Here is a 15542-nt window from a genome sequence, read left to right on the forward strand (position 1 = left end):
TCAAGTGATTCGCTTTTATGGGGAATCGTTACAAATTTGAAAATGACATGCCTGTTCTCTGATAATCCAGTTTCATATTTGTATTGCTGAATTAAATTGTCCAGATTTCTGCAGAGTTGCAGCGTCACCGAAACGGCTACTTTCTGCAGGATTCTCCCCATGTACGGCAGCGTGGATGTGATAAGACCAATCCACTGAGGATGCATTTTGCAAGTGTAATGTTGGTGCAAGGCTCTAATCACTGCGCACAGGAACATTCCTTGGCATGTGATTGGTTGAGAGTGTAGATATTGGAGAGATGTCATTGGCTGCTGTGGGTTTATGTGCTCGAGGTCGGTAATGGCAAAATCAAAGCCAGATTCGGTGTCTTCAGGAACAGTCAACACGCGGTGCTCCAGGACAATCAGACTCTGAAGAACTTTTAAGAGGTGGGACTGCAAGGTGCTACCATTATCAAACTCGTCCTCGGAAAAGTTAATGAGGCTGTCCTCTGAAAAACCTTCTTCTATGGCCATAATGTTCTTCTCGGCCATGCGTTCACTGTGCCACTTCTGTGCACTGAAGATGGATGAGAGCAGGCAATGAAGAATCACTTTTTGAACTTTACACTTTGACAACATATCAGAGATGAAGCTGGCAAAGCCCTTGGCAGAACTTTCTATGACTTTTGCCAGCTCTGTAAAAAGAAACGTAAGGATTTCAATGCTTGTCATCTGCATGTTGCGATTGCCCATCAGATCCTGCTGAGTCACCTTAACATGAGTGGGATAGTGACTTCTCATAAAATACAAACACAAAGATATGAGTATTTCAATATACATAGAACTTCGGAAATTGTGGTTGGAGTCCAGCGGTATATTGCTATAGAAATCTTTTCCCATGACCGAGATCCGATGTCGTGCCAAAAGGTTCTGAAGTAAAGATAGCTGGGGAGTGTAGGCATTACTGACACTGGTGGTTGAGATCGCATTTACAAACACCGTCGGGCTGGTTTTTAATATGGCTTTAATTGCAGAAAAGGCATACAGAGTCCTTGAGGAGTCATAAAGCTGTAAATACAGAAGCACATGCTGGTACAACGGATGGATGTTGAAATGTGGAGATTTCTGAACACTGGGAGAGCCGACATCACTTTCAATCTCCGAAATCTCCCCTTCTCCACAGCTGTACCAGTTCTCCAAATCTAAGCCGTCACTGAAAAACACATTGGCCTGCTTTAGTTTTTCATTCTGTGTCTTCTTCTTCTCTTCATCTTTCCTCCTGGAAAGTTTTACTTTGGGTTTTGCACCTGGTTGTTTGCTTCCATCTTTGGTGAAAGAGTCCTTTTCAGTCACTCTCCCTTTAAAATTGAACTGAATACTGCTGTGACTCCTCTTTCGGTGTTGTGTGTCTGCTAAGGGCAAGCTAAACTCTGCAGTGTTTTGCTGGCTTATTATCGAAGGAGAGGAGAGGTTCCTGGAAATTGCATTTGCTAGGCTCTCAATACCGACTTCTGCAGAGACGGGCAAAACATGTGTCGTATCTTTAACTAAAAGACCATTCTCATTTATTGGATCAACTTCATCATCATCATTATCTTGGGGGTTGAACATATGTATCTTATTTGCTTCATCTTCCTGCTGTGAGTAATTGGACTCGGAATCTTCACCAAGTTCTCGAAGAACTTTGCATATCAACTCAGAAATTACTTGCTGAACAATTTCATCTGGAGAATCGTCTCTTGCGTTCTGGCAGTTGTCTTGAGCTGTTAAACTTTCTGCATCCATTTCATAGTTGAGGCTGTCTGCTGAAGATTGGGAACAGCCCGAGTCGGAGCTTTGCAGAATTTCTACTTGTTGATCTGGAAGCTCAATGTCTGCCACTACCATTGGAATGGTTTCACTGCTGGTGCTCAGAAGGGAGAGCTGGTCACTTAGAGGGTTTACGGTGAGACTGAAGCTCTCCATCTCATCCATGGCAGCATGCTTAGATGCTGTCTGCCCATTGCTTGCTTGTATGCTGGAAAATGCTGTGTTCAAATACAAAGAATAAATATCTTTAAACTACAATATTTTAAGATGGAAACCCTAAAGTTCTTTACAAACAATCAACTAAGAGCCATGATTTTCAGACAGTAAAGAATGTCTTTATGTAAGTAAGATTTCAAATCTTGCATTATCTCAATATCTCATTCTTTGTTCCTCTTTGGACAGTTGAAGAGTGAATCAGCATTAGCGATGGGTACAAAAATGGGCAGAAACCTAAACGCATAGATTTGGTTGTAATTACATTTTTCCTAAACCAGTGTTTTTTGCCATTTGGCTACAACAGTCAAGATCATGAACTTAGTTCACCTCAGAACTAGAAGGTTAAGCAACATAATTATGGAAGAGCATGAGAATTTCAATTATATATAGCCAGACTAGCCACACATGCCACTATACATACCATCACTACCTGTCCTGTGAAAGACCTTTCTGTCCTCAGAATGGTGTAGAGATTTGCTCCAGTGTCTCTCAGCTTGCACACGCTGCACAGATACTCGCTGAGTTTTGGGGTGGAGGAGCAGTAGAATTAGAGGCTCAAGAACTCTTGCAATATCATGTCTCTGAAGGACCTGATTTAACCAGGCTTGGCCCACAGATGATGTGCCACCATCTAAACTATTGAGACTGTCCAGCATGATAAACAACGACCTGCAGAAATAAACAAATGTGAAAATACTAGCACATCAACAGGGGACACCTCAATAAGAGCTGAACAAGCAAATCAAAAGTACTACAAGAATGCATTTGCATTAAGTCAAGGTGAATTTACACTATATGTAACAGAACAAGTCTGCAATGGACACTTGTATTATACAAATATTATATTAAAATGAGGAGATACTTCAGCAAAAATACAAAACAAAAAAGTCACTTAAAGTGTAAAGTTCCGCAATATTTTCAGTGGCACAGTAACACAGTGTCACACTGTCTTTATGCTATATTCTTCAGTAACATTATTTGCATGTAAGAATAACCATTTCAACACACCTGTCAAAAGTACGTCCATAGGATGAAGACTTGTTAATGTGCAGGTCCCTGGTTAAGTGCCAAAGCACCGCGAATCTCCCATGAGCCTCCATCCTTATTTTCTGTTAGGACATAACACACTGAAGTTATCAAACGGAATCTTAAATACTTGCCAACAAAATACAACTGGAATTACGAGAGGTGCCATATTCTGTCAAGGTAATACATTGTGTTCATTGACACAAATACAAAATAATTACCCTAAAGGCAACAGGCATATTATCTGCACCGGCCAATAACGCCTGAAATAGGATATCGGAGGGGAACTCATGCATTACTACCTAGAAGTTGTGCTTCTTTCTTGTCAACCAGTGTAACAGTTTTAGCTATATTTCGTTTAGCAGTATGGAACCATTTTCCCTTATGGTTAGGTGTCAAAAGGTGGCAGAAATAGTAAATCAATTATTTCCTGCCCAGGAGTCAGCTTCCCTCCCCAACCCTTAAAAGGCTGTCAGGAACCTGCTGCCATTAACTTAAAGGAAGGGGAGAGATAACTCAATACAATAATCATACATTTATTTTCAATCTGCACACAACATTTCCTAAAAGAGTGAGCTGGAAAAGCTGATATTTAAGAAGTATTGACATGTACTTCATAATAAGGGTCTAGATTTTGGTGGTTATTAGCTGGAGACTATTCTTAAAGGTCTTCAGAAAAAAAAAGGTGAATGGCGTGAGTTTACTTATCAATAAAAACAGCAATGACCTTGTCCTTGTGTGTAAGCTGTTGGCTGATTACATCTTCACATATGCTGGAGGAAGGAACCAGGTTGTGCAGCTGGTAGAAAAGCTCGACGCTCTTCTGATGGTGTTGTGGTGTCTGGTCTCCCAACTGCTCCCACAACGTCACAGCCACGTGCTGTTTGCGATCAAACAAAAAAAGAAATACAAATCAGGAACAAAAATATTTTCAGCTTCGCTTCACAAAGATCCATATTATCTCTTTTGATCCGACTACACGTTACTCCTTGAATCAATTTGCTGTTGGATAAGACAGCCACTGTCCAACCTAAATTACTGTGTTGGTGTACATCTACCAACACAGAGCAAGTAGGTTATATACATTGTATGGCCAGGTAATCACGTCAGTGTTACCTCTCTTGTCATGCAATAAAGGTGATATTATATGAAAATCTCATAAACCCATTAAAAATATCCTACATATCGAAAGGCCTTGGATGGGACAGATTGCATGACAAGAGAGGTGACACTGACGTGATTACCTGGCCATACAATGTATATAACCTACTTGCTCTGTGTTGGTAGATGCACACCCTTCAAATCACACCTGGTGCATAAGGTCAGCTAGATGCAAGACATGGTTTGACAGCAAAACACAATAAAAATGGTTCTTGCCTCAAAGAACCCAATTAAATACTGGCATCAATACCTTGAAGAAATCAGTTTTTTCTGCCATGTATTTCAAGTTTCCTTCGGTAAGTGGAGGCCTGATGACGACAGACACTCTCCCTTGGTTTGGGCTTAAAGGCTGAGAAGACTCCAAACTGCTAGCGTTTTCCCCAGCGACCAAAGCAACAGACTGAGTCAGGCCCACTAAGTCCATAACCAGAGATATGGCCACGTTCTGAATGCTGAAGTCTGCTGCCGCACCGCAGGCATTCATGAGAGTCTGAAGCCACACGGGTGGCTGCACCTGTTCACAATCTGGGGAGAGAGGATGTGAAACAATACAACACGTTTAATATTTTAATGACGTTCATCTTTGCCAAAAATAACACAAGCACACTGCACTATTTCAAATAAAACCAATTCATTTTAAAGTGCATAATTGTAGCACAAACACAACATGTTTTTTTTTTATATATATATATATATATATATATACGTTTCTCATTGGGGGAAAAAATAAGCATTCAGCTTTAAAAGGACAGAATTAGGAGTTAAGGTGGTAAAAAGAGTTGCGCAATATAATACAGAAAGAGTATGCAGAAATGAAGCAAAAAGTAGTTTTTTTTGCGAATTTCTCTTAATAATGGTTGGAATGGAAATGATAGTGCCTACCCTACCTGTATCAGCCTTGTTGTTGTGAATTTCTGATGGTTGGCCGCCCTCAGCAATGTAAACAGGGAAGCTGGAACATTCAAGGAATAGCTGACATGCAGCAATAAAGGCAGGCCGGTAGTCTTTTGGTACAGAGAGCTTACGGTCTTTCTTCTCCTTAGGGTTATCTGCTGAAGACGTTTCCCACTTTTTGCCGTCTGTTTGACATCCGCCAAGGTCTTCCGGGTGTTCATCTGAAAAGGTTTGGGACATAGAGATTCTGGGAACAATATACAGAGTGATAAGTCTTGTCAAGAACTGCTGGAAATACTCCAGGCAGCACTGCATTGTTGTTTTTTGTGTTCCTTTAATGCTCCGAGTGGCTGCTCCTTGAGCGTTTATGGAGGAAGGCTGAATAATAGTTTCTTCGGACCCCACAGTAGATGCCGTCTCGGTTTCGGATGAAGTGCTACCCAAAGGCAGACCAGCTGCACCCTGAGCCTCGTCTATGTCGTCCGATCGGTCTGCCTGATACTGCACAAACTCTGTGAACCCACTCTCCGAAGATCGACTGCTGGGTGGATTCTCTCCATCTTCAAAAACATCACCAGGTGTTTCGAGAGTAACTGGGGAAAGCTAATGACAAGATGTTGACAAGGGAAAAAAATGTTAAAATATTGTGAATATTTTAACAGCAAAAAAATAAATAAATAAATACAAAAGCCTTTCTTTTTGGAAAACTGGTCCAGCACTTTGTACCAATTTCAATGGAATATATACATATGTATTTCATATCAACTATTTTTATATACACACATACACAAAGCCAGGCATCTGATGTGGAAACAAGGCCAAGCAACTCAACTACAGAAAATGGCAGCAGGTGATGAGACAACATTTGAAATATGTGGCTGTAGAAGAAGGCAGTTTGTTCGTCAAAGGGCTGGGTAGAGGTACAATAATGTACAACAAAAGCATGGCGAAGGTTCCTTGCAAGTTTGGGGCTGAATTTCTGCAAATGGAGCTGAGCATTTGCTCAGAATTAATGGTCTCCTCAATGCTAAGAAGGCAAATACTAATCCATCATGCAATACCATCAGGGAGGCATCCGATTGGCCTCAAATTAATTCTGCAGCACGACAACCCCAAACATGCAGCCAAAGTCATTAACCCCTAATGACCAGTGATGTGCCCAGGCAGTTCACGCAAAAACAGTCAGTTAACGACCAATGACGTGCCTGGCATGTCATGGCATGGCATTAAACAAGCTTACAAAGCGATCTAAGATCGCTTTCTTTGCTTAAACGCTGTAATGCGTAGATGCCAAGGCATTCAGCAACACCGAGATCAGCAGCAGGGGCTCCAAGAGGCCCCCAGGCATCAATTTTTTCCGCCATACACGGTATGGCGATGGATGGCAGATTTAAAAGAGCTTAGGAGGCGATCATCGAGTTTGTCTAGGATTACATAAGGAGAGAGAGAGAGAACGACCCGAGGCTGCCCAAACCCACAGAAGAACGGTGGTTAGGTCTCCAACATATTTGGCTGAGTTCCCTAAAAAACTGTGTGCAAGTGTACCTAGAAGATGCTGTTTTGAAGGCAAAGAGTGGTCAGGCAGGTTAAGTAATTATATATATTACACACACACCTACATAGGCAGACAGACTGACCGACAGAGGCTGTTGAATTTGTACATATGTAACATTACCTTCCTCTCATCCTTTTCTTTACCAAAGCTATTCTGAGAACATGGAAACTGGACAGTATTGTCAGAGGCAGCAGACAGAAGTGGAGGCTGAACCTTGCTTAGGATCTTTGAACAAAGCCTCAGAGAATCAGCCAGTTCCTTCAGGTCCAAAGACTGAAGATGGCTTGTTAATGCCGAGATCATCCGGAGAAGCAACTGAGGCAGATGCTCTGTCTGTATTTCAATATACGTCTCCTGCGAAAACAAGATAAGCAATATCAATGATAATTACTATTAAAGTTTTCATGCACCCTATGTACCTCAATGAACCTCAAGAGAAAATAAGGACAATATATTGTACAGAACCATAGACATTCCCCATATTGTTTAATATTAAACAGCTTAAATAGATTTTTAATATCTTAATGCCGTCACCAACTATCTTTAGCTTTTTATGTTAATACAGTGGCACAGATTATATTTAAATATATTGCCTTGTGCTGGAGGAATAATTTCTTGCGATATGGATCCTTCTTTTCCTGTTCCGATAGCCAAAGAAACACATGTCCCAAAACATTATTGGAAATGGAGAATTATCATTAGGGGTTTGAGATTGTTTAAGGGTATTTGTTTTGGATGTTATCTTACTCTGTGTAAGTAAAGTGACCAAAATACAGAATTTCTCTAGCAAGTACAGCTATAGCATCACTTTTTTTCTTCTTCCAGAGAAGTATTTAAACTGGGAGCACTTTTTTTTTTTATTTTTTTATTTTTTTTACATTTTGCCATATAGAACGCCATAATACATTGCCCCTTCCAAGGCACATCTAAGTGTGGATATGCCAAAACGCTCTTCCCTTTTTTAATGTGGTCTTGGGTTACCTAAGGCTACCTTATTGCTGTCACCAGAAGCACCCTATGGGTTGTGACACCATGTGTTACGTAACAGGTGTGAGATGAATATGTGTTTGAATAAAATTAAAACGAGCCATAATACAGTACCTGACAAATCACTCTCATACTTCTAGTAGGCTTTGGAAAAGGAGAGAAGAATACAGGAGACAGAGAGATGAACAGAGAAAAGGATAGAACAATTATTGATTTAAAAACACACCAAAAAAAGACGCATGATAAAATGAGGCCTCAGTGCTGCAAATATACCCTTTAATACTGAAATATACAGAACATGCACACACAAAGCGGTAAAAGGGGTTCATCTTGAAATAACACATTTAAACTCCCTATAATAGGTTCATTTGTTATGCATGTCGTCTATTAAATCAGACATACTTCCTATTATACGTAAAGTATTTATGACCTCATTTGCCGTCATTTCCTGGCCTCACAATAAACAGACACATGTAATCCTAGGCATCCATACTGACGTTACAAATTACAGAAATAAACATTGGCCTTAGGTATATACATAAATGTGTGTGTGTAATGCATCTGTAATACACTTAAATAGTTAAATGGACCCTTACCAGAGACACAATGTCCAATAAGAAATCCACTAACAAGCAGAAATTGATAAGGGGTAACTCTGGCGTCTTACTGCCATCACATGCGGGAGAACGGAGCTTGGCATTTAGTGTCCTCCTAAGGGGTTGAGGAAAAAAAACAACCACGTGACAAACCTAACTTGCAAAATAACATATATTACCAAATAAACATTTTTGCATCCATTTTACTTTACTTCTGAAACACAATGTACAAAAAAAAAATAAGACTTGACCAGAGCTGTCTTATTACCAAGTCATGTTTCTGCTGACTGGGCCATTCCATTGATGTCCACGTTTGAAAGGGCATCAGAGCCACATTTCATGCATAAGTCCTAATGAGACATCGTTACAAGGGCAATATTGATAAAAAAAGAGTTGCAAATACCATAGCAACCAATGAGTGATCAGCTATAACATATACTCTTTAAGTACTTAAGTTTATATATAACTCCATGTGTCAGTAATGTATGTACAAGGCTGTATAATGTGTGTACATTGCTGTGAAAGTACGGGATTCTTGTTTTTTTCATACTTTCAGTTTTTTATTAATTATTTTTTGTATTCTTTATAATGGGAGCTTTTTTCCTATGGCTTTTTAGTGCTCACACAGCTGTTCTGTCTCCTCTGTGTTCTTTCTGGATCTCTCTCTCTGCGCTTTATTGGTTTCTTGGCACACAGCCATAGTGTTCGGACATATCGTTGGCATAGTGTTTGCTCACATGTCTTTCGGGATCTTGGACCACTGACCACCCTCTCTAGAAAGCATAAGAAGTCCTGCTCCGTTATTAATTCAAATCTCTCCAGGAACGTCTGACTGAGTCAGCTCATGCCGACACAGGCTTCCCCACATTGCTGAATTAACCGAAGCGGAGTGAATTATTTTAATATGTTTTAAAATAATACATCACATTTTATTGCATGAACATGCGTCAAGTGTTTTGTTATTAGAATATTCAAATATTTTCCATACCTAGCACTACACTCTGCATCACCACAAGGCACGAAGGAAAGAATGCCCGTTAATTAAAAAAAATGGTTTCCCCATTACAAATCGTACACATCTTCTTTTATCTATCGTTGGGCACAATATTATATTTTATGTGCACCTCACATTTTCAGATTTGGTGAGTTTGATATGGGTTAGCCCCTTTGTAAGTATCCTTCAACCCTTAAAAGGATCCTGAACAGTTTCAGAAGTACTTGGCAGGTCCAAAATGTTATCAATACCTCTCTCCCTCTAGCAGATGATAACGATATTACAAACAAACGTACCGATGTCAGTTTGCTCCTGCCTACTCAAAGATTACAGTTCACGTATTACTGCTGTGAGCACAATGTCTTTTGATCTTGAAATTTAAAAGCCAATAATAATAATAATAAAAAAACAAGCTGATTTTACCTACCTACAGCATTCTTCAAACCAGCGGGCAATGTAGTCCCACATATAGTAGGGCTCAAATGAATTAAACAAGAGGTTGGCCGTTTTAATGAGCTCTGCTGTCCTTTTGTTTTCTCTCAGTTTGCTATAAAAACCCAAAAATATATTTTAAAGCACACACCTACATAAAACACAACAAAGGGAAAGGCAGTGACACACAACTAGCAGATTTTCCTAAACTATCATTCTCACAACACTCTCCTACTTGAAAGGTTGTGCGTCATGCCTTTTATTTATTTTTTTTATTCAAAAAATACTATAATTTGGTAATTAAAGGGACAGCATATATAAATTCACATATTTTACCTATGGACTCATATGCACACCGCTCTCTATATAATAGTTTTACTCCACATAACACATTTTAAAGGATGGCAGGGGCTCACCTGCTCAGCTGCGCAGGATCCTTGCTGAACGGGGTTTGCGTCTGAAGATCAAGTTCTGCTTTGCACTGAGTATATAATGTTCTGAACACTTCAATCAATACATCTTCCAAAATGGCAGGGCCTACATCCAAACACAGGGACACACTGATAAACACGTAATATATAACTCTTCACCGTACTGAAAAGGTATCCAGACCATAGAAAAGGGTTTCCCGCATTCTCTCTTCGAGCAACAATGGCAAGTCATAATGAAACGGCCTGTAAGCATCTTACAGCTCACCGGCAATATGTGAGCTATGGATCCCCAAGCCCAAGCCTTGAACTGACTAAGCCCTTACAAAAAAAATACTGCAGTTTTTCTGAAGTAATACTGCAGTTTTTTGGACATGAAAAAACTGCAATACTGCACTTTTACTGCATTTGTACTTCACTGTACTGCAGTTTTACTGCAGTATTACTGCACATTTACTGCACTTTTTTATATTGCAAACCTACAGTTGTACTTCAATGTACTGCAGCTTTATTGCATTTGTACTTCCGTACAAAAATAACTGCAGTACAACCGCAATACAGTGAAGTACAAATGCAGTAAAACTGCAGTAATAGTGCAGTAAAAGTGCAGTATTGCAGTGTTTTCATGTCCAAAAAACTGCAGTATTACTTCAGAAAAACTGCAGTAATTTTTTCGTAAGGGAGCACTGTGGGAACAGTAATTAGCATGTGTTACAGGCCTGTTGGTTGCAAAAAGTATGAATGAATGTCATCATCATGAATCCATCATTTATGTCAAAACAGACAATTTAATGCACGTTATGCATTTTACTGCATGCATTTTTTAGTTATTAGAGTTAAAAAACAGGTCTTTTTTCTGGCTGTCCCTATTGAAGCCAGGAAGTAGACAGCATATTTAGGAACACTTCCTGTACATGCTCTGTAGCACTCTTATGGAGACAGTTGCAGCATGCATCTAGCATTTAAGCTATTAGCTGCTGCTACTCCCATTGATTTCAATGGCAGCTGAGGTTCAATTGACTTTAATGACAGTGCTAAAGAGCATAAGCAGGAATCGACTAAACCCATTAACAACTAGCAATATTTATGTTTTTCCTATGACTCTTCTGCCCTGTTTTATGTTTAGTGTAGCTACATAAACTATATAGCTCTTTTTTTAGCACAAACAAGACATTGACTGAAACCATATTTATATATATAACACTTCCCCTAAGTAGTGTAATTGTTTACTGTTATTTTTTTAACATTTAACTTTTTATACCGTGTGTCTAAACACCTTGCCAGGTCATTACTAATCTGCCAGATTTGGACATACAAATACTTTCAGCACAATGGCTGAGAGCCAGCGATGCTTGCTTTTTCTTACAAAGGGAAAATAGGGGAAGTCACTCCCTGCGATCCTGGATGCAACTGGCATGGCAGCATTGGGTTTAAACCGAGACATTAACAAGTCACTGATCTTATAAATTTTGGTACTCCATTGGTAGCAAAAGGAACACACATGGAAGTCCCAATTGAGGATTCTTGGTGTCTAATATGCCACTTGGTGGTGAGGCGGGAGCAGGTCACAGTCCATGACTGCCGCATCACAGTGCATCTGTTACTGAGCAAAACTAATAAAACACACATACCTAGTTCAGGCTTGTCTAGCAGACTTATAAGAATACGAAATGGCTTTAAATCTTGTATCAGGGCACCGTCTCTGTTGGGTTCCTTCCCTTGTAAAATTCCGACCATAGCCTGCAGCAGGAAAAGCGTATATTGAATAATCTCTGTTAAACAGCCTACAGACACATGTGGTTATTAAAGTGAATCTCTTTCCAAGATGTCTGAAAAGACCTGAAGCCATAATACATACCTGCACTAAAAGCTCTTTAGAGAATGTATTAAAGTAATAAGTCGCGTGTTCGTCAGGATTGCTTTGTCTTGTGCTCCTTGGTCCTACAACAGCCCCATTGTTATCAAAGCCTTAGGGAAACAAATTACATATGAGAGTTATAAAAATGAGTGCATCTTCTTGTTTAGTCATTTTTGGTAATGATTGCAAGAACAAAAACAAGGATAACTCACCACATGTATAGTTCCCATAATGACAGCAAGAAAGAAATCATTTCACAGTTTAACAAACTACTTGTAATTGTTTTATGGGTAGAGAATGCATGGTGAGTATATACTACACACATCTTTTTTTAATTACATTTAATACAGATATCACAAATAAACATACAAATTCCCCAGCAACAAATATACAGTTGTGTGAAAAAGAAAGTACACCCTCTTTGAATTCCATGGTTTTACATATTAGGACATCACAACAGTCATCTGTTCCTTATCATGTCTAAAAACTAGATAAATACAACCTCAGATGAGCAACATATGACATATTACACCATGTCATGGTTTATTTAACAAAAATAAAGCCAAAATGAAGAAGCCATGTGTGGAAAAACTAAGTATACCTTACAATTCAATAGCTTGTAGAAAAACCTTTAGCAGCAATAACTTGAAGTAATAATTTTCTGTATTACTTTATCAGTCTCTCTCATTGTTGTGGGGGGATTTTGGCCCATTCTTCTTTACAATGTTGTTTGAGATTTGTGGGCATCTGTTCATGCACAGCTCTTTTAATGTCCCACCACAGCACTTCAATCAGGTTGGGGTCTGGACTTTGACTGGACCATTGCAACACATTGATTCTTTTATTTTTCAGCCATTCTGCTGTAGATTTTCTGGTGTGCTTGAGATCACTGTCCTGTTGCATTACACAATTTCGGTCAAGCTTTAGCTGTCAGACAGATGGCCTCACATTTGACTCCCAGGTCATGTGGCTGCAAAACAAGCCCAAATCATCACTCCTCCACCACCCTGCTTGACAGTTGGTATGAGGTGTTTGTGCTGATACGTTGTGTTTGGTTTTCGACAAAGATGGCACTGTGCATTACTGGGAAACATCTCCACTTCGGGCTTGTCTGTCCAAAGGATATTGTTCCAGAAGTCCTGTGGTTTTTTCAGATGCAACTTTGCAAACCTAAGTCATACTGCCATGTTTTTTTACAGAAAGAATGGGCTTTCTCCTGGCAACCCTTCCAAACAAACCATACTCGTTCAGTCTTTTTCTAGTTGTACTAACATTTAAAATGCTAACTAAGGCCTACAGAGACGGAGAGGTAACTCTTGGGTTTTTTGCAATTTCTCTGAGCATTGCACAGTGTGACCTTGGGATTAATTTGATTGGTGTCTGATAACCCTTCCCAGACTGGGCAGCAACAATTGCTTTTCTAAGATCATTGCTGATGTCTTTACTCCTTGGCATTGTGTTGACACACACCTGAATGCTCTTGATCAGCAAACTGCTAAAACACAGGCTTTTATAGAGGTGGTCACACTTTCTGATGATCAATTAATCAAGGGAATTGTATTAGCAGCATCTTAATTCCTATGGAAGCAGTAAGGGTTTACTTTGTTTTTCACAGACGGCTTCTCCATTCAGGCTTTATTTTTTTTTTAAATAAGTCATGAGACAGTGTAATATGTCATGTATTGTTGTTCATCTGAGGTTGTATTTACCTAATTTGTAGACCTGCTAAGGATGTTTATTATGTCCTGATATGTAAAACCATAGAATTCAAAGAGGGTGTACTTTTTTTTACACAACTGTAACTTGTCCCATCAATGGGAGGAGGAGTCAGCACAATATCGAAGATAAAGGATGTTTTAAAGTAAGTTTAGAATTTTGAGTCTAGTTTGTCAATCTAACTATTCAACGTATCATAATAATGACCTGTCTGGAGATACATCTCTCCATTTTTACACTTGGACTTCTACCATTTCCCAAGATATGAGTTTGGGAGATATCAAATTCCTCATGATAATTAGTATGGCTGCCAACAGATTATGTATAATAATTGCTAATATCTTGAATTTCATTTCAGGACATTTTTAGGTGAAGGAGAGTTATCTCTGGGCACAGAGGAAGCACAAGGTTACATAAATCATTAATACATTTAAAACACTCTTTCCAAAAAGTATTTGTTAAGTCGTATCGTTCCATTGTGCCTACCACATCTCCAACAGAAGTTGGGTTTCTCCTGGGGACATTTTGGATAAGCCTGGCTTAGTGATCTGTTCCAGTCTTGTCTAGGAATTCTAATAGACACATATTGTTCCCATTTTGTAATCACTGGAAGCTCTATACCGTGCTTGGTAACAATCAGCTCAGGGGGCAGGTTGACAAGTTTATATGTGCCCTGGGGAGAATGGGCAATGTGACCACCCAAGTCCATATGCTTATCTATGTATATCAGACAAAGGACTTGGGTCAACATATGTTAGCACCAATGAGAAAAGGCCTTTGGCAGTATTTAGCTGTGCTCACTACATGCAACACTATTAATGTTTCTTTATTTCTAAAAATAATCCACTAGGAAAAAGTTGGAATTTAAATGCTAGCAGTTTTCACCCATCCACAGGACTAACTCAATCAGAATGTAAACCAAACTCCTATTGGACTGTAAGCCTGTATGTCTGTAAATCTTATTGCCAATTGTTACATTTTCACTCTCCCATTATTGTAATGGCACTATATAAATATAACTACAGTGTACTATAGTGTAAATTTCTGAACAGGTAAACATCCAATGCACAGGACATAGCTGTCATCATCAGCATTAAAGGGATCATCAGCTTATCTAAATCAGCTGCTTAAAAAGGCAATAAGCTTACTTGGCTTAGTAACATTATTTTAGGCTGGGTTGGTTTTTGGCATGAATGCATGCTACTACCATATGAGAAAAAAACAACAACTTTTTAATGTCCATTCAAGTAGTATCACATACTGTTGTGAAGGGCTATATCTTGTCAGGTTCCTCGAATCAGCAATTGTAGTGTTTAACACTGAATAATGTGGTAATTGTGATCTTGTGACTGTGAGACTCTGTGCCTCCAGCAACACCAAGATACCTATTCCGGTGAACCTACCGAGAAGCCAAGCATAAAGCCTACGATTCAACGACATGTCTCTGCGCAGTACCACACGGAGCGCTGCCGACAGGATGCGGACCATGTCGGGACGAGTCGCCTGTTGACGCAAATTGGATAAACATGTCAAAGGTCAGGTGACATATTTTATCAGCTCTGCCATAACTTGGTATTTACAAGGGGCTTATGCAATATGAAGAATAAAAAAAACAGTGCAATGAAGAGCTAAAACAATATTGTCATTGTTTAATTATACGTGCACTACAATGCTTTCAGTACACATGAGACAACAATGCCAATATTACTTAACCGTATTAAATCTTGAATATAAACACAGGAAAACCGGGCTATACGCAGTTTACTGGAGAATGTTAAACCTTTTAGTTATATATTCCACCCAAGTTGCTATAGGACCCATTATGCTATGAGCATTTTGGGCACATATCATGCAGTCAATGACCTTTACAGAGGGGGTTTTATCCAGGA

The 15542-nt window shown here is 39.3% G+C and overlaps 1 protein-coding gene across 1 annotated transcript in view; it reads right to left on the reverse strand.

Annotated features, from left to right (window-relative positions):
• The window catches only part of DOP1A (DOP1 leucine zipper like protein A), a 36542-nt gene that overhangs the window by 10336 nt on the left and 10664 nt on the right, over positions 1–15542 (reverse strand). The window contains exons 7-20 of the mRNA XM_053460086.1: positions 15057–15156; positions 11938–12047; positions 11711–11819; positions 10068–10188; positions 9647–9766; positions 8226–8340; positions 7744–7773; positions 6763–6996; positions 5081–5690; positions 4444–4718; positions 3760–3912; positions 3015–3115; positions 2428–2675; positions 52–2008 (exon numbers count right to left, since the gene is read on the reverse strand). Of these exons, the coding sequence (XP_053316061.1) occupies positions 52–2008; positions 2428–2675; positions 3015–3115; positions 3760–3912; positions 4444–4718; positions 5081–5690; positions 6763–6996; positions 7744–7773; positions 8226–8340; positions 9647–9766; positions 10068–10188; positions 11711–11819; positions 11938–12047; positions 15057–15156 (4283 nt within the window). The remainder of the gene's footprint in view (positions 1–51; positions 2009–2427; positions 2676–3014; positions 3116–3759; positions 3913–4443; positions 4719–5080; positions 5691–6762; positions 6997–7743; positions 7774–8225; positions 8341–9646; positions 9767–10067; positions 10189–11710; positions 11820–11937; positions 12048–15056; positions 15157–15542) is intronic.

This window comes from Spea bombifrons, chromosome 3 (genome assembly GCF_027358695.1).
Source record: "Spea bombifrons isolate aSpeBom1 chromosome 3, aSpeBom1.2.pri, whole genome shotgun sequence".
Lineage (NCBI taxonomy): Eukaryota > Metazoa > Chordata > Amphibia > Anura > Pelobatidae > Spea > Spea bombifrons.